The sequence below is a fragment of the Glandiceps talaboti genome, chromosome 14 (assembly GCF_964340395.1).
Source record: "Glandiceps talaboti chromosome 14, keGlaTala1.1, whole genome shotgun sequence".
Taxonomy (NCBI): domain Eukaryota; kingdom Metazoa; phylum Hemichordata; class Enteropneusta; family Spengelidae; genus Glandiceps; species Glandiceps talaboti.
This window is the reverse complement of record NC_135562.1, coordinates 23,309,326-23,336,973: the sequence shown is the minus strand read 5'-3', so window position 1 is coordinate 23,336,973 and position 27,648 is coordinate 23,309,326. Positions and strand designations below refer to the sequence as shown.

The 27,648-nt window shown below is 33.2% G+C and overlaps 1 protein-coding gene across 2 annotated transcripts in view; it reads left to right on the top strand.

Annotated features, from left to right (window-relative positions):
* The window catches only part of LOC144445528 (signal peptide peptidase-like), a 63,017-nt gene extending 35,573 nt beyond the window's left edge, over positions 1-27,444 (top strand). For both annotated transcript variants that reach the window (XM_078135116.1, XM_078135117.1), the window contains 6 exons: positions 4,103-4,191; positions 13,880-13,965; positions 20,661-20,844; positions 22,098-22,218; positions 23,556-23,744; positions 26,653-27,444. In XM_078135116.1, coding sequence (XP_077991242.1) covers positions 4,103-4,191; positions 13,880-13,965; positions 20,661-20,844; positions 22,098-22,218; positions 23,556-23,744; positions 26,653-26,740 — 757 coding nt within the window. In that variant the 3' untranslated portion in view covers positions 26,741-27,444. The remainder of the gene's footprint in view (positions 1-4,102; positions 4,192-13,879; positions 13,966-20,660; positions 20,845-22,097; positions 22,219-23,555; positions 23,745-26,652) is intronic.
* The last annotated feature ends 204 nt before the right edge of the window (positions 27,445-27,648 follow it).

Below are 27,648 nucleotides of genomic sequence, written 5' to 3'. Positions count from 1 at the left end.
GTGTAAAGACATATATACTATCTCTAGACCAGGTGTAAAGTTATATATACTATCTCTAGACCAGGTGTAAAGACATATATACTATTATTATTATTATAAAATATCTTTATTCAGGGTAAAACTCAATAAGCGTTACAAACAACGCAAAGCGTTGCAGGGTCGGCTTCTTTCCATTGAGGCCCTCATACTTCAAATCAACAATCACACAAAAGTCCACTTACAAATACTAAAACACATTAGGACATAAAATACACACATTGTGACATTATACATCCAGATAAGTAAAATAACTGCTAGGCAGAAGAAATGTCTCTGTAATTGTCTTTGAAGTGTTTGAAAGTTTTAGCTTGCTTTACATGTTCAGGTAACGAATTCCATGGGTGTGGGTGGCAATTTAGGACTACCTTCCCTGCCCAGTTTTGTAGAGTTTGTAGTTTAGAAATTAGCTTATTTGTACAGTTAGACCAGATGATATCCCCGTAATCAAATATTGGCAATACCATGGAATTGACCAGCATTTTGGCAGTTTTTTGAGGTAAAGCAGACCTAATTCTACGGATAATACCTAACTGCTGTGAGATTTTGGCACTTATATATGGGCAATGTGCGATTCCCAGGTGAGAAGTGGGTCAAACCATATACCAAGGTATTTAAATGTGCTGACCTGTTGTAAGATTTCATTGTTGATCTTGATATTCAAATTATTTGAAGTATTGTACATTTTTCTCCTCGGACCGAATACCGTACACTTTGTCTTTTTTACATTCAGTGTCAATTTATTAGCATTTAACCAATCATGGATTGACCTCATGTCTTCTTGTAACTTGTTTTCAATTTCTTGAACATCTTTTGATGCATAGAAGAGGGCGGTGTCATCTGCATATAACACAACTTTCGAATTTCGAATACTATCTCTAGACCAGGTGTAAAGTCATGTATACTATCTCTAGACCAGATGTAAAGACATGTATACTATCTCTAGACCAGATGTAAAGTCATGTATACTATCTCTAGACCAGGTGTAAAGTCATGTATACTATCTCTAGACCAGGTGTAAAGACATGTATACTATCTCTAGACCAGGTGTAAAGTCATGTATACTATCTCTAGACCAGTTGTAAAGTCATGTATACTATCTCTAGACCAGGTGTAAAGACGTATACTATCTCTAGACCAGGTGTAAAGACATGTATACTATCTCTAGACCAGGTGTAAAGTCATGTAGACTATCTCTACACCAGGTGTAAAGACATATATACTATATCTAGACCAGGTGTAACGACATGTATACTATCTCTAGACCAGGTGTAAAGTCATGTATACTATCTCTACACCAGGTGTAAAGACATATATACTATTTCTACTCCAGGTGTAGTCATGTATACTATTAGTACATGTATATGTACACCTGGTGTAAAGTTATGTATACTATTAGTCTCTGTACACCAGGTGTAAAGTCATGTATACTATTAGTATCTGTACACCAGGTGTAAAGTTATGTATACTATTAGTATCTGTACACCAGGTGTAAAGTCATATATACTATTAGTATCTGTACACCAGGTGTAAAGTTATATATACTATTAGTATCTCTACACCAGGTGTAAAGTTATGTATACTATTAGTATCTGTACACCAGGTGTAAAGTTATGTATACTATCAGTATCTGTACACCAGGTGTAAAGTTATGTATACTATTAGTATCTGTACACCAGGTGTAAAGTTATGTATACTATTAGTATCTGTACACCAGGTGTAAAGTTATGTATACTATTAGTATCTGTACACCAGGTGTAAAGTTATGTATACTATTAGTCTCTGTACACCAGGTGTAAAGTCATGTATACTATTAGTATCTGTACACCTGGTGTAAAGTCATGTATACTATTAGTATCTGTACACAAGGTGTAAAGTTATGTATACTATTAGTATCTCTACACCAGGTGTAAAGTTATGTATACTATTAGTATCTGTACACCAGGTGTAAAGTCATGTATACTATTAGTATCTCTACACCAGGTGTAAAGTCAGGTATACTATTAGTATCTGTACACCAGGTGTAAAGTTATGTATACTATTAGTATCTGTACACCAGGTGTAAAGTTATATATACTATTAGTATCTCTACACCAGGTGTAAAGTCATGTATACTATTAGTATCTGTACACCAGGTGTAAAGTTATGTATACTATTAGTATCTGTACACCAGGTGTAAAGTCATGTATACTATTAGTATCTGTACACCAGGTGTAAAGTCATGTATACTATTAGTATCTGTACACCAGGTGTAAAGTCATGTATACTATTAGTATCTCTACACCAGGTGTAAAGTTATGTATACTATTAGTATCTCTACACCAGGTGTAAAGTCATGTATACTATTAGTATCTGTACACCAGGTGTAAAGTCATGTATACTATTAGTATCTGTACACCTGGTGTAAAGTCATATATACTATTAGTATCTGTACACCAGGTGTAAAATCATGTATACTATTAGTATCTCTACACCAGGTGTAAAGTTATGTATACTATTAGTATCTCTACACCAGGTGTAAAGTCATGTATACTATTAGTATCTGTACACCAGGTGTGAAGTCATGTATACTATTAGTATCTGTACACCAGGTGTAAAGTCATGTATACTATTAGTATCTGTACACCAGGTGTAAAGTCATATATACTATTAGTATCTGTACACTAGGTGTAAAGTTATGTATACTATTAGTATCTGTACACCAGGTGTAAAGTCATGTATACTATTAGTATCTGTACACCAGGTGTAAAGTCATATATACTATTAGTATCTCTACACCAGGTGTAAAGTTATGTATACTATTAGTATCTGTACACCAGGTGTAAAGTCATGTATACTATTAGTATCTGTACACCAGGTGTAAAGTTATGTATACTATTAGTATCTGTACACCAGGTGTGAAGTCATGTATACTATTAGTATCTGTACACCAGGTGTAAAGTTATGTATACTATTAGTATCTCTACACCAGGTGTAAAGTAATGTATACTATTAGTATCTGTACACCAGGTGTAAAGTCATGTATACTATTAGTATCTCTACACCAGGTGTAAAGTTATGTGTACTATTAGTATCTGTACACCAGGTGTAAAGCCATGTATACTATTAGTATCTGTACACCAGGTGTAAAGCCATGTATACTATTAGTATCTGTACACCAGGTGTAAAGTCATATATACTATTAGTATCTGTACACCAGGTGTAAAGTCATGTATACTATTAGTATCTCTACACCAGGTGTAAAGTCATGTATACTATTAGTATCTGTACACCAGGTGTAAAGTCATGTATACTATTAGTATCTGTACACCAGGTGTAAAGTCATATATACTATTAGTATCTGTACACCAGGTGTAAAGTCATGTATACTATTAGTATCTGTACACCAGGTGTAAAGTTATGTATACTATTAGTATCTGTACACCAGGTGTAAAGTTATGTATACTATTAGTATCTGTACACCAGGTGTAAAGTTATGTATACTATTAGTATCTGTACACCAGGTGTAAAGTCATGTATACTATTAGTATCTGTACACCAGGTGTAAAGTTATGTATACTATTAGTATCTGTACACCAGGTGTAAAGTTATGTATACTATTAGTATCTGTACACCAGGTGTAAAGTCATGTATACTATTAGTATCTGTACACCAGGTGTAAAGTTATGTATACTATTAGTATCTGTACACCAGGTGTAAAGTTATGTATACTATTAGTATCTGTACACCAGGTGTAAAGTCATGTATACTATTAGTATCTCTACACCAGGTGTAAAGTTATGTATACTATTAGTATCTCTACACCAGGTGTAAAGTCATGTATACTATTAGTATCTGTACACCAGGTGTAAAGTCATGTATACTATTAGTATCTGTACACCAGGTGTAAAGTTATGTATACTATTAGTATCTCTACACCAGGTGTAAAGTTATATATACTATTAGTATCTCTACACCAGGTGTAAAGTCATATATACTATTTCTACACCAATTTGTATGGCAAGTATAGACAATCATTTCAAAAGTGTATTTAATGATTTGTTTGTCATCATTTTTGTCAATACAGCCCTGCCATCAGAAAGATTATACCTGCAGCCTTCCCTAATGTTCCCTATCATATTATAATCACCAAGGGTAAAGAAGATGACAAGGAAGGTATATGAAACATTCTTGTTATAGCTTTGTTGTTGTGTTGTGTCTGGATACTTGTTATATCATTGTTGTTGTGTCTGGATACTTGTTATATCATTGTTGTTGTGTCTGGATACTTGTTATATCATTGTTGTTGTGTCTGGATACTTGTTATATCATTGTTGTTGTGTCTGGATACTTGTTATATCATTGTTGTTGTGTCTGGATACTTGTTATAGCATTATTGTTGTGTCTGGATACTTGTTATATCATTGTTGTTGTGTCTGGATACTTGTTATAGCATTATTGTTGTGTCTGGATACTTGTTATATCATTGTTGTTGTGTCTGGATACTTGTTATATCATTGTTGTTGTGTCTGGATACTTGTTATATCATTGTTGTTGTGTCTGGATACTTGTTATAGCATTGTTGTGTTGTGTCTGGATACTTGTTATATCATTGTTGTTGTGTCTGGATACTTGTTATAGCATTGTTGTTGTGTCTGGATACTTGTTATATCATTGTTGTTGTGTTGTGTCTGGATACTTGTTATAGCATTGTTGTTGTGTCTGGATACTTGTTATAGCATTGTTGTTGTGTTGTGTCTGGATACTTGTTATAGCATTGTTGTTGTGTTGTGTCTGGATACTTGTTATATCATTGTTGTTGTGTCTGGATACTTGTTATATCATTGTTGTTGTGTCTGGATACTTGTTATATCATTGTTGTTGTGTCTGGATACTTGTTATAGCATTGTTGTTGTGTCTGGATACTTGTTATATCATTGTTGTTGTGTCTGGATACTTGTTATAGCATTGTTGTTGTGTCTGGATACTTGTTATAGCATTGTTGTTGTGTCTGGATACTTGTTATATCATTGTTGTTGTGTTGTGTCTGGATACTTGTTATATCATTGTTGTTGTGTCTGGATACTTGTTATATCATTGTTGTTGTGTCTGGATACTTGTTATATCATTGTTGTTGTGTCTGGATACTTGTTATAGCATTGTTGTGTTGTGTCTGGATACTTGTTATAGCATTGTTGTTGTGTCTGGATACTTGTTATAGCGTTGTTGTTGTGTCTGGATACTTGTTATAGCATTGTTGTTGTGTTGTGTCTGGATACTTGTTATAGCATTGTTGTTGTGTTGTGTCTGGATACTTGTTATATCATTGTTGTTGTGTCTGGATACTTGTTATAGCATTGTTGTTGTGTTGTGTCTGGATACTTGTTATATCATTGTTGTTGTGTTGTGTCTGGATACTTGTTATAGCATTGTTGTTGTGTTGTGTCTGGATACTTGTTATAGCGTTGTTGTTGTGTCTGGATACTTGTTATAGCATTGTTGTTGTGTTGTGTCTGGATACTTGTTATATCATTGTTGTTGTGTTGTGTCTGGATACTTGTTATAGCATTGTTGTTGTGTTGTGTCTGGATACTTGTTATAGCATTGTTGTTGTGTTGTGTCTGGATACTTGTTATAGCATTGTTGTTGTGTTGTGTTTGGATACTTGTTATAGCATTGTTGTTGTGTTGTGTCTGGATACTTGTTATATCATTGTTGTTGTGTCTGGATACTTGTTATATCATTGTTGTTGTGTCTGGATACTTGTTATAGCATTGTTGTTGTGTCTGGATACTTGTTATAGCATTGTTGTTGTGTTGTGTCTGGATACTTGTTATATCATTGTTGTTGTGTCTGGATACTTGTTATAGAATTGTTGTTGTGTTGTGTCTGGATACTTGTTATATCATTGTTGTTGTGTTGTGTCTGGATACTTGTTATAGCTTTGTTGTTGTGTCTGGATACTTGTTATAGCATTGTTGTTGTGTTGTGTCTGGATACTTGTTATAGCATTGTTGTTGTGTCTGGATACTTGTTATATCATTGTTGTTGTGTTGTGTCTGGATACTTGTTATATCATTGTTGTTGTGTTGTGTCTGGATACTTGTTATAGCATTGTTGTTGTGTCTGGATACTTGTTATATCATTGTTGTTGTGTTGTGTCTGGATACTTGTTATATCATTGTTGTTGTGTTGTGGCTGGATACTTGTTATAGCTTTGTTGTTGTGTCTGGATACTTGTTATAGCATTGTTGTTGTGTCTGGATACTTGTTATATCATTGTTGTTGTGTTGTGTCTGGATACTTGTTATAGCATTGTTGTTGTGTCTGGATACTTGTTATAGCATTGTTGTTGTGTTGTGTCTGGATACTTGTTATAGCATTGTTGTTGTGTTGTGTCTGGATACTTGTTATATCATTGTTGTTGTGTTGTGTCTGGATACTTGTTATATCATTGTTGTTGTGTCTGGATACTTGTTATAGCATTGTTGTTGTGTCTGGATACTTGTTATAGCATTGTTGTTGTGTTGTGTCTGGATACTTGTTATAGCATTGTTGTTGTGTCTGGATACTTGTTATAGCATTGTTGTTGTGTCTGGATACTTGTTATATCATTGTTGTTGTGTCTGGATACTTGTTATATCATTGTTGTTGTGTCTGGATACTTGTTATATCATTGTTGTTGTGTTGTGTCTGGATACTTGTTATAGCATTGTTGTTGTGTTGTGTCTGGATACTTGTTATATCATTGTTGTTGTGTCTGGATACTTGTTATATCATTGTTGTTGTGTTGTGTCTGGATACTTGTTATATCATTGTTGTTGTGTTGTGTCTGGATAATTGTTATAGCATTGTTGTTGTGTTGTGTCTGGATACTTGTTATATCATTGTTGTTGTGTCTGGATACTTGTTATAGCATTGTTGTTGTGTCTGGATAATTGTTATAGCATTGTTGTTGTGTTGTGTCTGGATACTTGTTATAGCATTGTTGTTGTGTCTGGATACTTGTTATAGCTTTGTTGTTGTGTCTGGATACTTGTTATAGCATTGTTGTTGTGTTGTGTCTGGATACTTGTTATAGCATTGTTGTTGTGTCTGGATACTTGTTATATCATTGTTGTTGTGTCTGGATACTTGTTATAGCATTGTTGTGTTGTGTCTGGATACTTGTTATATCATTGTTGTTGTGTCTGGATACTTGTTATAGCATTGTTGTTGTGTTGTGTCTGGATACTTGTTATATCATTGTTGTTGTGTTGTGTCTGGATACTTGTTATAGCATTGTTGTTGTGTCTGGATACTTGTTATAGCATTGTTGTTGTGTCTGGATACTTGTTATATCATTGTTGTTGTGTTGTGTCTGGATACTTGTTATATCATTGTTGTTGTGTTGTGTCTGGATACTTGTTATAGCATTGTTGTGTTGTGTCTGGATACTTGTTATATCATTGTTGTTGTGTCTGGATACTTGTTATATCATTGTTGTTGTGTTGTGTCTGGATACTTGTTATAGCATTGTTGTTGTGTCTGGATACTTGTTATATCATTGTTGTTGTGTCTGGATACTTGTTATAGCATTGTTGTTGTGTTGTGTCTGGATACTTGTTATAGCATTGTTGTTGTGTCTGGATACTTGTTATAGCATTGTTGTTGTGTTGTGTCTGGATACTTGTTATATCATTGTTGTTGTGTTGTGTCTGGATACTTGTTATATCATTGTTGTTGTGTCTGGATAATTGTTATAGCATTGTTGTTGTGTTGTGTCTGGATACTTGTTATATCATTGTTGTTGTGTTGTGTCTGGATACTTGTTATATCATTGTTGTTGTGTTGTGTCTGGATGCTTGTTATAGCATTGATGATTGTTAGCATTACTGTCATGTGGATACTTGCTATAAGGGGGCAGGGGAAGGGGGGGTTTGGAGGAGTTTCTCAAACTTATCAAAACACACACTGTGTGAATGATGCTGGACACCAGCACACAATGTATAAATGTGTCTATTGTTTTGTCAGTGTACATTGTGCAATGTTTTCTGCTGCTGCTTAATGACTAGTAGACTGTACATGTACACGGCACCATAGACTAGTGAGCGTATGAACATGACATTGTCAATGAAATTGCCGTGTTGGACATCAAGGTCGTTCAACGATGTCATTTACAAATGTAAAAAAAAAATGCATGTTTTAATGCTTTAACAAAGAAAGATAGGAAAGGTAAATTACTTGATTATGACCATCAATATACAATTACGGGGTCAAATTTGTACTGAAGTGTACGTGTATATGTGTTGAATGTTGAGTGAACTGTATGCAAATCATACAATAGAGTAAAGCTCAATTCCATGATGTCACATCATGAATAAGTAATCGAAAGGGAGATACAGCGAGCGATGACAGTCACTCGTGCCTCCGGCACCCGCTGATCAGTATGCGGTATTGCTCCGGATCGGAGCAAGGCAACAACTTTAGTTTTAGATAAAACGTAGTAAAAAGGCACGCACGACTGTCGACAGTCTATAAAAATAATCTGTAATGTACTATATACTGAAATAATTTGTAATGTACTATATACTAAAATAAGCTGTAATGTACTATATACTAAAATAAGCTGTAATGTACTATATACTAAAATAAGCTGTAATGTACTATATACTAAAATAAACTGTAATGTACTATATACTAAAATAAGCTGTAATGTACTATATACTAGAATAAACTGTAATGTACTATATACTAAAATAAGCTGTAATGTACTATATACTAAAATAAACTGTAATGTACTATATACTAGAATAAGCTGTAATGTACTATATACTAAAATAATTTGTAATGTACTATATACTAAAATAAGCTGTAATGTACTATATACTAAAATAATTTGTAATGTACTATATACTAAAATAAGCTGTAATGTACTATATACTAAAATAATTTGTAATGTACTATATTCTAAAATAATCTGTAATGTACTATATACTAAAATAAACTAATGTACTATATACTAGAATAAGCTGTAATGTACTATATACTAAAATAAACTGTAATGTACTATATACTAAAATAAACTGTAATGTACTATATACTAAAAGAAACTGTAATGTACTATATACTAAAATAATCTGTAATGTACTATATACTAGAATAAGCTGTAATGTACTATATACTAAAATAATTTGTAATGTACTATATACTAGAATAAGCTGTAATGTACTATATACTAAAATAATTTGTAATGTACTATATACTAAAATAAACTGTAATGTACTATATTCTAAAATAATCTGTAATGTACTATATACTAGAATAAGCTGAAATGTACTATATACTAAAATAAGCTGTAATGTACTATATACTAAAATAATCTGTAATGTATTATATACTAAAATAATCTGTAATGTACTATATACTAAAATAATTTGTAATGTACTATATACTAAAATAATCTGTAATGTACTATATACTAGAATACTTTGTAATGTACTATATACTAAAATAATCTGTAATGTACTATATACTAAAATAATTTGTAATGTACTATATACTAAAATAATCTGTAATGTACTATATACTAAAATAATTTGTAATGTACTATATACTAAAATAATCTGTAATGTACTACATACTAAAATAAACTGTAATGTACTATATACTAAAATAATCTGTAATGTACTACATACTAAAATAAACTGTAATGTACTATATACTAAAATAATCTGTAATGTACTACATACTAAAATAAACTGTAATGTACTATATACTAAAATAATCTGTAATGTACTATATACTAAAATAATTTGTAATGTACTATATACTAAAATAATCTGTAATGTACTACATACTAAAATAATCTGTAATGTACTATATACTAAACTAAACTAATGTACTATATACTAGAATAAGCTGAAATGTACTATATACTAAAATAAACTGTAATGTACTATATACTAAAATAAACTGTAATGTACTATATTCTAAAATAATCTGTAATGTACTATATACTAGAATAAGCTGAAATGTACTATATACTAAAATAATCTGTAATGTACTATATACTAAAATAAACTGTAATGTACTATATACTAAAATAATCTGTAATGTACTATATACTAAAATAAGCTGTAATGTACTATATACTAAAATAATCTGTAATGTACTATATACTAAAATAATCTGTAATGTACTATATACTAATAAAAATAAGCTGTAATGTACTATATACTAAAATAAACTAATGTATTATATACTAGAATAAGCTGTAATGTACTATATACTAAAATAGTCTGTAATGTACTATATACTAAAATAATCTGTAATGTACTATATACTAAAATAAACTAATGTATTATATACTAAAATAATCTGTAATGTACTATATACTAATAAAAATAAGCTGTAATGTACTATATACTAAAATAAACTAATGTATTATATACTAGAATAAGCTGTAATGTACTATATACTAAAATAGTCTGTAATGTACTATATACTAAAATAAGCTGTAATGTACTATATACTAAAATAGTCTGTAATGTACTATATACTAAAATAAACTAATGTACTATATACTAAAATAAACTAATGTATTATATACTAGAATAAGCTGTAATGTACTATATACTAAAATAAGCTGTAATGTACTATATACTAAAATAATCTGTAATGTACTATATACTAAAATAAGCTGTAATGTACTATATACTAAAATAAGCTGTAATGTACTATATACTAAAATAAACTAATGTACTATATACTAAAATAATCTGTAATGTACAATATACTAAAATAATCTGTAATGTACTATATACTAAAATAAACTAATGTATTATATACTAAAATAATCTGTAATGTACTATATACTAAAATAAACTAATGTATTATATACTAAAATAATCTGTAATGTACTACATACTAGAATAATCTGTAATGTACTATATACTAAAATAAGCTGTAATGTACTATATACTAAAATAATCTGTAATGTACTATATACTAAAATAAACTAATGTATTATATACTAAAATAATCTGTAATGTACTATATACTAGAATAAGCTGTAATGTACTATATACTAAAATAAACTAATGTACTATATACTAAAATAATCTGTAATGTACAATATACTAAAATAATCTGTAATGTACTATATACTAAAATAAACTAATGTATTATATACTAAAATAATCTGTAATGTACTATACACTAAAATAATCTGTAATGTATTATATACTAAAATAATCTGTAATGTACTATATACTAAAATAATCTGTAATGTATTATATACTAAAATAAGCTGTAATGTACTATATACTAGAATAATCTGTAATGTACTATATACTAAAATAAACTAATGTACTATATACTAAAATAAGCTGTAATGTACTATATACTAGAATAAGCTGTAATGTACTATATACTAAAATAAGCTGTAATGTACTATATACTAAAATAAACTAATGTATTATATACTAAAATAAGCTGTAATGTACTATATACTAAAATAAACTAATGTACTATATACTAAAATAAGCTGTAATGTACTATATACTAGAATAAGCTGTAATGTACTATATACTAAAATAAGCTGTAATGTACTATATACTAAAATAAACTAATGTACTATATAGTAAAATAATCTGTAATGTACTATATACTAAAATAATCTGTAATGTACTATATACTAAAGTAATTTGTAATGTACTATATACTAAAATAAACTGTAATGTACTATATACTAGAATAAGCTGTAATGTACTATATACTAAAATAAGCTGTAATGTACTATATACTAAAATAAGCTGTAATGTACTATATACTAAAATAATCTGTAATGTACTATATACTAAAATAAACTAATGTACTATATACTAGAATAATCTGTAATGTACTATATACTAGAATAATTTGTAATGTACTATATACTAAAATAAACTAATGTACTATATACTAGAATAATCTGTAATGTACTATATACTAGAATAATCTGTAATGTACTATATACTAAAATAAACTAATGTACTATATACTAGAATAATCTGTAATGTACTATATACTAGAATAATCTGTAATGTACTATATACTAGAATAAGCTGTAATGTACTATATACTAAAATAATCTGTAATGTATTATATACTAAAATAAACTAATGTACTATATAGTAAAATAATCTGTAATGTACTATATACTAGAATAATCTGTAATGTATTATATACTAAAATAATCTGTAATGTACTATATACTAAAATAAACTAATGTACTATATACTAGAATAATCTGTAATGTACTATATACTAGAATAATCTGTAATGTACTATATACTAGAATAAGCTGTAATGTACTATATACTAAAATAATCTGTAATGTATTATATACTAAAATAAACTAATGTACTATATAGTAAAATAATCTGTAATGTACTATATACTAGAATAATCTGTAATGTATTATATACTAAAATAATCTGTAATGTACTATATACTAAAATAATCTGTAATGTATTATATACTAAAATAAACTAATGTACTATATTCTAAAATAATCTGTAATGTACTATATACTAAAATAATCTGTAATGTACTATATACTAGAATAAGCTGTAATGTACTATATACTAAAATAATCTGTAATGTACTATATACTAAAATAAGCTGTAATGTACTATATACTAAAATAAACTAATGTACTATATACTAAAATAAACTGTAATGTACTATATACTAGAATAAGCTGTAATGCACTATATTCTATAATAATCTGAAATGTACTATATACTAAAATAATCTAATGTACTATATACTAGAATAATCTGTAATGTACTATATACTAAAATAAGCTGTAATGTACTATATACTAAAATAAACTGTAATGTACTATATACTAAAATAATCTGAAATGTACTATATACTAAAATAATTTGTAATGTGCTATATACTAAAATAATTTGTAATGTACTATATACTAAAATAATCTGTAATGTGCTATATACTAAAATAAGCTGTAATGTACTATATACTAAAATAAACTGTAATGTACTATATACTAAAATAAGCTGTAATGTACTATATACTAAAATAATTTGTAATGTACTATATACTAAAATAATCTGTAATGTACTATATACTAAAATAAACTAATGTACTATATACTAGAATAAACTGTAATGTACTATATATTAAAATAATCTGTAATGTACTATATACTAAAATAATTTGTAATGTACTATATACTAAAATAAGCTGTAATGTACTATATACTAGAATAATCTGTAATGTACTATATACTAAAATAATCTGTAATGTACTATATACTAAAATAAGCTGTAATGTACTATATACTAAAATAAGCTGTAATGTACTATATACTAAAATAAGCTGTAATGTACTATATACTAAAGTAATTTGTAATGTACTATATACTAAAATGAACTGTAATGTACTATATACTAGAATAAGCTGTAATGTACTATATACTAAAATAATTTGGCAATGGAGTATTATGGTAGGGGAAGTGCAGGCAATGGAGTATTATGGTAGGGGAAGTGCAGGCAATGGAGTATTAGGGTAGGGGAAGTGCAGGCAATGGAGTATTAGGGTAGGGGAAGTGCAGGCAATGGAGTATTAGGGTAGAGGAAATGCAGGCAATAGAGTATTAGGGTAGGGGAAGTGCAGGCAATGGAGTATTAGGGTAGGGGAAGTGCAGGCAATGGAGTATTAGGGTAGGGGAAGTGCAGGCAATAGAGTATTAGGGTGGGGGAAGTGCAGGCAATGGAGTATTAGGGTAGGGGAAGTGGATGTAATAATTTATCCATCATATATGACAAAAGTTTCTGTTATCACAATTTTTCTGTATTGTAATGTTTTTTTTCAGATATGATGAACTATGAGTTTGATCGCAAAGATTTGGTTTGTCTGTGTTTATCAGGTGTAGTAGGTGTTTGGTATCTTATGAAAAAGGTCAGTAGATTAGATTTATATGCCTTGTTTACAAAACAACAACAACAACAATAGCATTGTGAGTAGCATTACCCAAAACATAGCAGCATTACCCCACAACATTGCAGCATTACCCCACAACATTGCAGCATTACCCCACAACATTGCAGCATTACCCTGCAACATAGCAGCATTACCCCACAACATTGCAGCATTACCCCACATTGCAGCATTACCCCACAACATAGCAGCATTACCCCACAACATCACAGCATTACCCCACAACATCACAGCATTACCCCACAACATCACAGCATTACCCCACAACATAGCAGCATTACCCCACAACATCACAGCATTACCCCACAACATCACAGCATTACCCCACAACATAGCAGCATTACCCCACAACATCACAGCATTACCCCACAACATTGCTATAACAGCAAAATTTGAATTGTTAGAAATGTAATCTTTTCAGGCATGAGTTATTGGTATTGCACATATTGGTCAAAGCATATACATGTATATGTATTTAAGATGGTATCCACAGATATTACACTCAGCTTACATGTATAATATGTATTTAAGGTACACGGGGAAGAATCGCCTTGACTATTTCCAACGTAATCCGACACAGCACGAAGTGTTTTGGACTTTGAACTTTATTTGCATATGTCAAATTGTCTATGCTCACGTCCCACCACGGCCAGTCAAAGAGGAGAAACAGATAGTCCAATGTTCCTGCTCCTTTACCAAAATATACTCAAGAATTGTCATTCCTGACAAAAAAAATCTTATTTACTGCAGTAATGTTTCAAAATTCCCGCAATGTCACAACCAATGCACTATCGGGCGATCCGTTATGCAGAGACCTACTTCCGCATTCCACTCCATTATCATGGCGCCACCCGTAACATCTCATGAATATTTATTAAAAACGTCATATTCGGCTTCGTTCGGCAAGATTTTTTCACGTTCGGACTAATCCTTTGACCCAACTTTGCGTGTTAGCGGGAAGTACCCGGATGATAACGTAGTTCTATGGTAATTCTTCAGACTCTGACCTATCGATGTTTGGTACTCGCTTTTCAATCGGATCACTCATTACAGATTTACGTGATTTCGCCTGGGACTTTAAAATGACATCGTTTGGACTCAAAATATGGACCATTTTCATAGTTTTTACTAAGAATTAATTGGAAATTCACCTATATCGATAGAGTATGTAGTTTTGAATGTGTCTAGGTCACAGTTCAGGGTGTATGCCAAGTACATTTACAGGAAACGCTCACCGAAATTTTCACCGATTTTTTCCCAAAATCTTGACCAAATTTGACGTTTTTATAAAGAAAATCGCTTTTACCAAGCAATTATTTTTTCATACATCGATTCACTAGGTATTTTTAAGTCTGTATTCAAAGTTTCATGAAAATTAAATGGCAAATTTCCATATGAGTGGCATGTGAAGTCAACAATGTATGTTAGTAATTGTTACAGATCTAAGGGCCTGCAATCGGCAGCGGTCGGCCAGCGGTTCTTCCCCGTGTACCTTAAGATGGTATCCACAGATATTACACTCAGCTTACATGTACATGTATTTAAGATGGTATCCACAGATATTACACTCAGCTTACATGTACATGTATTTAAGATGGTATCCACAGATATTACACTCAGCTTACATGTATATGCCAATATTTGGTTCAAAAGGAAATGTTTTGTTGCTAATCAGTTTTTAGCACAACTGAACTAATAAGGTTCAGTAGTGCTATAGGCATGGCAAAGTGTGGATGTGTGTGTGTATGTGTATGTGTAAACAACTTAAAGTCAAAAACACTGGACTGATTGCTTTGATATTTTATTATTTATTAATTATTATTTATTTATTGGTCCTCAAGGATATGTAGTATACAACTCACAAAAGTCGAGGCGACACAACTCTACAAATACAAATACAAATACACTTAGTACACAAATAAAACTTAGCATTGATTTAACAATGTGATGGCTGACGGGACAAAACTCTTGCTGTAACGAACTTTGGAGCATTTAAGACAGTGGTATCTTCGGCCAGATGGGAGAATATCATAATATGCATTAAGTGGATGTTTGTTGTCAACAGCAATCACATGTGCCTTGCGCAGTATTGCACGATCAGTAAGATCGGAGAGAGCAGGAGTAGGCAGGCCCACAATTTTAGCAGCAGTGAACAAAATTTTCAGAAGTTTATATCGATTGACAACAAAAAGGAAATACTGTAACAGATGTTACAATAAGTTAAAAGAGGTTCAATAATGCTAAGATAGAGAAGCAGAAGCAGTGTAGCATCTATGTTGAAAGAGCGCAATCGGCGAAGCACGTGTAAATGCTGTTGGCATTTCATTTGGACAGCTGTAGTATGATGTGTAAATGAGAGTTTATTGTCAAGGTTCAAACCAAGATATTTGTAAGACACCACCTGTTCAACAGGCTCACCATTAATCACAATGGGGCTATCAGGCATTGCATTTCGACGAAAGTCAATGATCATCTCTTTTGTTTTGGACACATTTAGCTCCAAAAAATTTGTAGTACACCACTCAGAAAAATGTGTGACTGAACTTCTATATACCTTCACAGAGTCTGCATCGTTCAGGAGAGTATGGCAGCATCATCAGAAAATTTAAAAAGCAAACTACTAGAATCAATGCTCTGACAATAATTTGTGTACATAATAAATAAAAACGGACTTAAAACAGAGCCTTGTGGTGCGCCAGTATTAGTGGTGAGCATGATTCACCAATCCTAACACACTGGGGTCTATCACTAAGGAAATTATAAACCCAATGAATGATCACAGAGGGGATATCAAGCTTCAGTAATTTCTGTATCATAATGTGACGCTGTATGATATTAAAAGCTGAAGTAAAATCTATAAATAATACCCTAGCGTAATTTCCAGCTGTATCTATGTGTTCTAGCACTTTCTGGAGAAGACAGGCAATCACATCATCTGTACCTTTCCTGCATTGATTAGCAAACTGATTTGAATTGAGTTTTGACTAAACATGAGGGAGAAGGTTAGAAAGAATCACTCTTTCGAGACATTTCATAATAAGGGAGGGGAGGGCTACCGGTCTATAGTGATTTAACTCTGTTGGGGATGGAAGTTTAGGGATAGGCATGACGGTTGATGTTTTCCATAATAGGGTGGGAATAATGCCTGTGTCAATGGACTGCTGAAACAGAGGCTGTAATACAGGGCTGAGCTCATCCACACAAGCACGGAGCAGACGGCTGGTAATACTAGGACTAAGTCACCAGGACGGTGTGATGGACAAGAGGCCAGTAGCCTTTCACTCTCCCCAGTGAAATTGCATTTGTCAAACCTAGTATAACACAATTAAGGTCTGAAGCAAGGGACAATGAGTCGGAAGGAGATGGTGCAGTATGCCTGTCTATCTTACCAGACATCTTTTTCAGATATTGGAAAGCCTTAGTATTCATATCGCTAAACTCACATTCTAATTTCTCTCTAAATTTAAGTTTAGCCTGTCTAATTTCTGTTTGCAATGCCTTATTAGTCCCAGCCAGACGAAGTCCAGGACAGGGACTTATGGATTGGGTTCTGTCCGTCCGTCCGTCCAGAGCCGTTTCTTGGAGATGCCTGGACCGATTTTTTTCACACTTGGTACAGGGGCAACATACAATGGCATACATATGCACGTCAATTTGTTTCATGATACGATCCAATATGGCCGCCTAGCAGCCATTTTGTTTGCGAATTTTCCTTGTCCAAAGCCTTAACTCTGCAAGAACAGATCTCATTCAAAGTTATTAGGATAGTGTTCTATGACATACATGTGCATATTCATTGTTGTCATGATACGATCCAATATGGCCGCCTAGCAGCCATTTTGTTTGCAAATTTTCCCTGTCCAAAGCCTTAACTCTAACATGCAAGAACAGATCTCATTCAAAGTTGTTATTAGGATAGTGTTCTATGACATACATGTGCATATTCATTTGTTGTCATGATACGATCCAATATGGCCGCCAAGCAGCCATTTTGTTTGCAAATTTTCCCTGTCCAAAACCTTAACTCTAACATGCAAGAACAGATCTCATTCAAAGTTGTTATTAGGATAGTGTTCTATGACATACATGTGCATATTCATTGTTGTCGTGATACACTCTGATATGGCTGCTTGGCAGCCATTTTGTTGGTGCATTTTTCATGTCCAAAGCCATAACTCAGACATGCTTGAACAGGTCGCCCCTAATTGTAATTGATCGATAGAATCCTGTGTCCATTGGCAAACCTGGATTTTGGTTGGTTTAATTCTCTTCAATAGCTGGCGTTAGGCGCCGCAGGGATTAGATGAACAACATTGTGGTCTGCACGACCTAAGGGTGACCGTGAACGAGCAGAGTAGGCATTGGTGATATTGCCATAACAAAGATCAATGATCTTTTCTTTCTGCTTACTACGTCAACATCTTGATGAAAAGAAGGTAAAACGTCATTTAGTCTGCAGCTGTTAAAATCCCCCAATATAAACACTGTTGCATCAGGGTAACGAGATAGCATAGACTGTGTATAATAGTATCAGCCATTGCACGAACATCTGCACATGGTGGAACGTAGACACAAGTTAAGACAATATTCGGGAACTCACAGGGCAAATAAAATGGACGCAGTGACAGTGTCAACAGTTCAAGATTGGGATTGCACACTCTGGTGTGAACTTCAACATTTGTACACCATCAAGAGTTGATGTAAATACAAAGACCCCCACCTCTCTCCTTCCCTGACTCCTTTGTCCTGTCAGAACGAAATACGGTAAAAACGTCGAGTGTAATATCTTCATCTGGGATGCTGTCATCCAGCCAGGTCTCGGAAAATGCCATAACACACGCCTCTCTGTACATATTGCTAAACCGACAGTTGGCATGTAGTTCGTCCATCTTGTTTCTCAGAGACTGCACATTTGCAAACACAATAGCAGGCAGAGGAGGTTATGTAGGATGTCTTCACAGTCTGGTATGCAAACCACTGCGCTTACCTCTTTTCCGTTGTTTGGTGGTGTCGACAGGAATGGTTGTCGGAAGAGATGACGTTGACAATGCCATGGTCGAAGGCGAAGAAGCTGTTCCCGGGTGTAGACAGGGTGGCCATGTTGATGTTACTAAGGTGGGCAATCAAACCACTTGCCACAAGAAGTATGATAAACAGGACACATAAACATTTCACCATCAGAATCATATTGCACTTAGACTGACATCTGAACAGAAAATGGTGATAAAAAATATCCGTATAAACACCAAAACGTTAAACAAACAGGACATTGATGTGAGCTGTTGGTCGCAGCTGAGCATGTGCCGGATTGGTGGGTGTATTACCTTGGGTGTCTAGTTGGGAAATTAGGTGTACAAATGTGGATTTTGGTCAAAAATTTATATTTCAAAAAGTACTTGGTTGAGACTGGGATGAGACTGAAACTTGGTGAGCTGTTTTTAGAAGTGTTATTCTGTAGATTTTCATCAAAACATTTTGGCACAATTGGCCCTAGCAACCATGACCCTGCCCTTAGCAACAACCAAATGTCCGTATATTTTGGTTAAATAACGACATCACCTGGTAGGGAAATGAGTAAACATTCAAAAAATGTATGTAAATGTGCCTAGCAACAGCCAAATTATAAAAAATGTCATTTTTGGTCAAAAAAATTAAACTCCAAAACTACTAAATGCAGATCAGTCTGAAATTGGTTGGAATGTTCTTCAGGGTTTTTAGGTGAAAAATTTTCCATGATATGATGCATCTGGGGATGTGTAGATGAAGCTATATTCATAACGGGATGATCCCATTATTATTTAATGTTAAGGGAATTGAATAAACATTAAAAATAAATATGCAAATATCCTAGCAACAACACCACACCCATAGCAACAGGTAAATGATGACATACAATGCCAATATAACAACAGTGAATTGAAAGCAAATGACTAAACATTCAAAAAATGTATGCAGATATGCCTCGCAACAACACACCCATAGCAGCAGTTAAACAGTGTGTATTGTATAACACAGGAATAAATCTTCCAAAAATGTATGTAAATATGCCTATCAACTAGACCACGTAATCATTACAAAAAATTAAATCATTGGCACTTTTATACTCGTAATGATATCAGTTTTAACAGTTTTACTGTAATGATATCAGTTTTAACAGTTTTACTGTAATGGTATCAGTTTTAACAGTTTTATTGTAATGATATCAGTTTTAACAGTTTTACTGTAATGATATCAGTTTTAACAGTTTTACTGTAATGGTATCTGTTTTAACAGTTTTACTTTAATGGTATCAGTTTTAACAGTTTTACTGTAATGATATCAGTTTTAACAGTTTTACTGTAATGATATCAGTTTTACTGTAATGGTATCAGTTTTAACAGTTTTACTGTAATGATATCAGTTTTAACAGTTTTACTGTAATGATATCAGTTTTAACAGTTTTACTGTAATGGTATCAGTTTTAACAATTTTACTGTAATGATATCAGTTTTACTGTAATGGTATCAGTTTTAACAATTTTACTGTAATGATATCAGTTTTAACAGTTTTACTGCAATGATATCAGTTTTAACAGTATTACTGTAATGTATCTGTTCTAACAGTTTTACTGTAATGATATCAGTTTTAACAGTTTTACTGTGTATTTGTTGTTGCAGCATTGGATAGCCAACAATTTGTTTGGTTTGGCATTTGCTGTTAATGGTGTGGAATTATTACAGTTAAACACCGTCATGACTGGATGTATTCTACTTGGAGGTTTATTTGTCTATGACATATTCTGGGTCTTTGGAACAGATGTCATGGTATCTGTAGCAAAGTCTTTTGAAGCACCAATCAAATGTAAGTATCCAAGTCTTCTGAAGCACCAATCAAATATAAGTATCCAAGTCTTTTGAAGCACCAATCAAATATAAGTATCCAAGTCTTCTGAAGCACCAATCAAATATAAGTATCCAAGTCTTCTGAAGCACCAATCAAATATAAGTATCCAAGTCTTCTGAAGCACCAATCAAATATAAGTATCAAAGTCTTCTGAAGCACCAATCAAATATAAGTATCCAAGTCTTTTGAAGCACAAATCAAATATAAGTATCCAAGTCTTTTGAAGCACCAATCAAATGTAAGTATCCAAGTCTTTTGAAGCACCAATCAAATATAAGTATCCAAGTCTTCTGAAGCACCAATCAAATATAAGTATCCAAGTCTTTTGAAGCACCAATCAAATATAAGTATCCAAGTCTTTTGAAGCACCAATCAAATATAAGTATCCAAGTCTTTTGAAGCACCAATCAAATATAAGTATCCAAGTCTTCTGAAGCACCAATCAAATATAAGTATCCAAGTCTTCTGAAGCACCAATCAAATATAAGTATCCAAGTCTTCTGAAGCACCAATCAAATATAAGTATCCAAGTCTTTTGAAGCACCAATCAAATATAAGTATCCAAGTCTTTTGAAGCACCAATCAAATATAAGTATCCAAGTCTTTTGAAACACCAATCAAATATAAGTATCCAAGTCTTCTGAAGCACCAATCAAATATAAGTATCCAAGTCTTTTGAAGCACCAATCAAATATAAGTATCCAAGTCTTTTGAAGCACCAATCAAATATAAGTATCCAAGTCTTTTGAAGCACCAATCAAATGTAAGTATCCAAGTCTTCTGAAGCACCAATCAAATATAAGTATCCAAGTCTTTTGAAGCACCAATCAAATATAAGTATCCAAGTCTTTTGAAGCACCAATCAAATATAAGTATCCAAGTCTTCTGAAGCACCAATCAAATATAAATGAGTCTTCTGAAGCACCAATCAAATATAAATGAGACTTTTGAAGCACCAATCATATGTAAATATCCAAGTCTTTGTAAGTAACATTTGTAACTATCTGTTACCAAGTCAGTGATTGACTACTCAAGTCAGTGATTGGCCAATGAAGAGTGAGAATCTGCAGCCAAGTCAATGAACAAGCAGTCAAGTAAATGCAGAATTGAAGCAAACAAACAAATAGTAAACAAAGAAGAACTTGATGCCCAAGTGAAAACAAGACACAATATATATGATAATTTCATTCACATCCATTTTGATTTGGCAGTGGTGTTTCCTCAAGATCTGTTAGAGAAGGGATTAGATGCCAGCAACTTTGCCATGTTAGGACTAGGAGACATTGTAATTCCTGGCATATTTATAGCTCTACTATTACGCTTTGATGTTAGGTAAGTTTTCATAGTTGCCATGGCAACCAATGAATTCAGACAAACATGTCTGGTTGCTTTCTTTATGGTAGTATGAGTTTGTACACTGTGACAGGTTTCAAGGAAAAGGTCAGGGTAGCAACATACTGTTATCTACATAAAAGGTCAGGGTAGCAACATACTGTTATCTACATAAAAGGTCAGGGTAGCAACATACTGTTATCTACATAAAAGGTAAGGGTAGCAACATACTGTTATCTACATAAAAGGTCAGGGTAGCAACATACTGTTATCTACATAAAAGGTCAGGGTAGCAACATACTGTTATCTACATAAAAGGTCAGGGTAGCAACATACTGTTATCTACATAAAAGGTCAGGGTAGCAACATACTGTTATCTACATAAAAGGTCAGGGTAGCAACATACTGTTATCTACATAAAAGGTCAGGGTAGCAACATACTGTTATCTACATAAAAGGTCAGGGTAGCAACATACTGTAAAACCTTGGTAGAGTGAGACCTCACACCATGGTATTTGTAGCAATGTTGGTAGAGTGAGACCTCACACCATGATATTTGTAGCAATGCTATGTTGGCAGAGTGAGACCTCACACCATGGCATTTGTAGCAATGTTGGTAGAGTGAGACCTCACACCATGGCATTTGTAGCAATGTTATGTTGGCAGAGTGAGACCTCACACCATGGCATTGATACCAATGTTTGTAGAGTGAGACCTCACACCATGGTATTTGTAGCAATGTTATGTTGGTAGAGTGAGACCTCACACCATGATATTTGTAGCAATGTTATGTTGGTAGAGTGAGACCTCACACCATGGCATTGATACCAATGTTGGTAGAGTGAGACCTCACACCATGGTATTTGTAGCAATGTTATGTTGGTAGAGTGAGACCTCACACCATGATATTTGTAGCAATGTTATGTTGGTAGAGTGAGACCTCACACCATGATATTTGTAGCAATGTTATGTTGGTAGAGTGAGACCTCACACCATGATATTTGTAGCAATGTTATGTTGGTAGAGTGAGACCTCACACCATGATATTTGTAGCAATGTTATGTTGGTAGAGTGAGACCTCACACCATGGTATTTGTAGCAATGTTATGTTGGTAGAGTGAGACCTCACACCATGATATTTGTAGCAATGTTATGTTGGTAGAGTGAGACCTCACACCATGATATTTGTAGCAATGTTATGTTGGTAGAGTGAGACCTCACACCATGATATTTGTAGCAATGTTATGTTGGTAGAGAGGACCTCTCAGAAAATGACAGGAAAATAATGTACAGTATCTGTAAATTGATTATTATTGTTGTTTTTGTTTGTAATTTAGTCTGAAGAAAGATTCCAAGACATACTTCATAGCCAGTTTTGCTGCTTATATTCTGGGATTGTTGGCCACTATATTTGTGATGCATGTATTCAAACATGCACAGCCAGCATTGTTGTACCTAGTTCCTGCCTGTATTGGTCTACCATTGTTTGTAGCTCTTATCAAAGGAGAACTCACATTAATGTTCAAGTAAGTAAAAGTGCACTCCAGTTTTTGGATAGTCTACTTTGTATTACCTGTTGTGGATTGGTTGTGAGGGGATATTATGTTAATTTAAGAAATAGATGTGAATGTATGTATGACATGAATAAATAATACTTACAGTAATATGCATGTATACCACAGCAGACAACAGACCCTTGACCTTTCATATTTTGACCTAAGGTTATACTCCGGTCAAGTTGTAAATTTCATGTTATAATGATGTGTATCTATGTCATAGATTCTGTGGTGTTATAACAATGTGTATATATATGTCATAGGTTCTGTGGTGTTATAACAATGTGTATGTATGTCATAGGTTCTGTGGTGTTACAACAATGTGTACCTGTGTCATAGGTTCTGTGGTGTTATAACAATGTGTATATATATGTCATAGGTTCTGTGGTGTTATAACAATGTGTACCTGTGTCATATGTTCTGTGGTGTTATAACAATGTGTATATATATGTCATAGGTTCTGTGGTGTTATAACAATGTGTACCTGTGTCGTAACAATGTGTATGTATGTCATAGGTTCTGTGGTGTTATAATAATGTGTATATGTATGTCACAGGTTCTGTGGTGTTATAACAATGTGTATATATATGTCATAGGTTCTGTGGTGTTATAACTATGTGTATGTATGTCATAGGTTCTGTGGTGTTATAACTATGTGTATATATATGTCATAGGTTCTGTGGTGTTATAATAATGTGTATATGTATGTCACAGGTTCTGTGGTGTTATAACAATGTGTATATATATGTCATAGGTTCTGTGGTGTTATAACAATGTGTATGTATGTCATAGGTTCTGTGGTGTTATAACAATGTGTTCTGTGGTGTTATAATAATGTGTATGTATGTCATAGGTTCTGTGGTGTTATAATAATGTGTATGTATGTCATAGGTTCTGTGGTGTTATAACAATGTGTATGTATGTCATAGGTTCTGTGGTGTTATAATAATGTGTATGTATGTCATAGGTTCTGTGGCGTTATAATAATGTATATATCTATGTCATAGGTTCTGTGATGTTATAACAATGTGTATATCTATGTCATAGGTTCTGTGGTGTTATAACTATGTGTATGTATGTCATAGGTTCTGTGGTGTTATAACAATGTGTATATATATGTCATAGGTTCTGTGATGTTATAATAATGTGTATATGTATGTCACAGGTTCTGTGATGTTATAATAATGTGTATGTATGTCATAGGTTCTGTGATGTTATAATAATGTGTATATGTATGTCACAGGTTCTGTGATGTTATAATAATGTGTATGTATGTCATAGGTTCTGTGATGTTATAATAATGTGTATATGTATGTCACAGGTTCTGTGATGTTATAATAATGTGTATATGTATGTCATAGGTTCTGTGATGTTATAATAATGTGTATGTATGTCATAGGTTCTGTGGTGTTATAACAATGTGTATGTATGTCATAGGTTCTGTGGTGTTATAATAATGTGTATGTATGTCATAGGTTCTGTGGTGTTACAACAGTGTGTATGTATGTCATAGGTTCTGTGGTGTTATAATAATGTGTATGTATGTCAGAGGTTCTGTGGTGTTATAACAATGTGTATGTATGTCATAGGTTCTGTGGTGTTATAATAATGTGTATGTATGTCAGAGGTTCTGTGGTGTTATAACAATGTGTATGTATGTCATAGGTTCTGTGGTGTTATAACAATGTGTATGTATGTCAGAGGTTCTGTGGTGTTATAACAATGTGTCATAGGTTCTGTGGTAATTATAATGTCATAGATTATAATTATCGTCAGTTCCAATCCTATAAAACCTGTTTACTGAGATTCAAAATCTTTATTTCCTGAGAAATAGTTTTAATTATTTAATTTGATTATATTAATATGCAACACTTTTTTTAGTTCAACCAGAAAATTACCTTTAGCTTAGAGTTAAGGATCCCTTATGTTACTTAACTTTTTGGCAGCAAGGACTCCTTATGTCACTTAAAGTATAGTAACAAGACCCCTTAGGTCACTTAATTTACATTAACAAGGACCCTTAAGTCACTTACCTTTTAGTATAAAGGACTCTTTATGTCACTAGATTTTAGTTACAAGGGTCTGTTTTGTCACTTGGATTTTAGTAAGAAGGGCTCTTTATGTCACTTGGATTTTAATAACAATGGCCCTTTATGTTGCGTGGATTTTAGTAACAAGGGCCCTTTATGTCACTTGGATTTTAGTAACAAGGATCTGTTTTGTCACTTGGATTTTAGTAACAAGGGCTCTTTATGTTATAAATTTTAGTCACAAGGGCCCTTTATGTCATTTGGATTTTAGTAACAAGGTCCCTTTATGTCACTTAGATTTTAGTAACAAGGGCCCTTTATGTCACTTGGATTTTAGTAACAAGGGCTCTTTATGTCACTTGGATTTTAGTAACAAGGGCTCTTTATGTCACTTGGATTTTAGTAACAAGGGCCCTTTATGTCACTTGGATTTTAGTAACAAGGGCTCTTTATGTCACTTGGATTTTAGTAACAAGGGCCCTTTATGTCACTTGGATTTTAGTAACAAGGGCTCTTTATGTCACTTGGATTTTAGTAACAAGGGCCCTTTATGTCACTTGGATTTTAGTAACAAGTGCCCTTTATGTCACTTGGATTTTAGTCACAAGGGCCCTTTATGTCACTTAGATTTTAGTAACAAGGACCCTTTATGTCACTTGGATTTTAGTAACAAGGGCCCTTTATGTCACTTGGATTTTAGTAACAAGGGCCCTTTATATCACTTGGATTTTAGTAACAAGGGCCCTTTATGTCACTTGGATGTTAGTCACTTGGATTTTAGTAACAAGGTCCATTTCCTTGAATTATGAAATCAAATCACCTAACTGATTCTTCTCCTGTCGCCATAGATACGAAGATAATCCAGAGAAGGAAGAAGTAGGAAATGAAAGCAAGCCAGAAGAAAGTCTCCATAACGACAGTAAAAAAGATAAATAGAGTCCAGAAAATGAAGTATTAGGAACACTCCCAAATCAAATCAAACATATACTTCAATTTTTAGGATGTCTATAGTGTTTTTAATACACAGTTATTGGTAGAGAGATATTTTCTTTAAAAGAAAAAAAAATGTTCTGTTTATAAATGAGTGTAGTACCAAATATTCCCAGGGTTGTAGTAAATAGCAAATGTTTGTAGCAATTTGGCCACAAATAGACAGTGCCATCTAGTGTTTGAATAATGTATAACGTATCTGTGGTGATCACTCAAATAGCTTTGTTGTAGATAGAAATATTACTGAACAATTCTGCTTTTTTTTTGGGGGGGGGGGGGGGTCAAATAGTCACAGCATTGCTGGTTCAGAACTAGAACTGTGTGATTTGTTAGGCCAGACTGCAGACTGTGTGATTTGTTAGGCCAGACTGCAGACTGTGTGATTTGTTAGGCCACACTGCAGACTGTGTGATTTGTTAGGCCAGACTGCAGACTGTGATTTGTTAGGCCAGACTGCAGACTGTGTTATTTGTTAGGCCAGACTGCAGACTGTGTGATTTGTTAGGCCACACTGCAGACTGTGTGATTTGTTAGGCCACACTGCAGACTGTGTGATTTGTTAGGCCAGACTGCAGACTGTGTGATGTGTTAGGCCACACTGCAGACTGTGTGATTTGTTAGGCCAGACTGCAGACTGTGTGATTTGTTAGGCCACACTGCAGACTGTGTGATTTGTTAGGCCAGACTGCAGACTGTGTGATTTGTTAGGCCAGACTGCAGACTGTGTTATTTGTTAGGCCACACTGCAGACTGTGTGATTTGTTAGGCCACACTGCAGACTGTGTGATTTGTTAGGCCAGACTGCAGACTGTGTGATTTGTTAGGCCACACTGCAGACTGTGTGATTTGTTAGG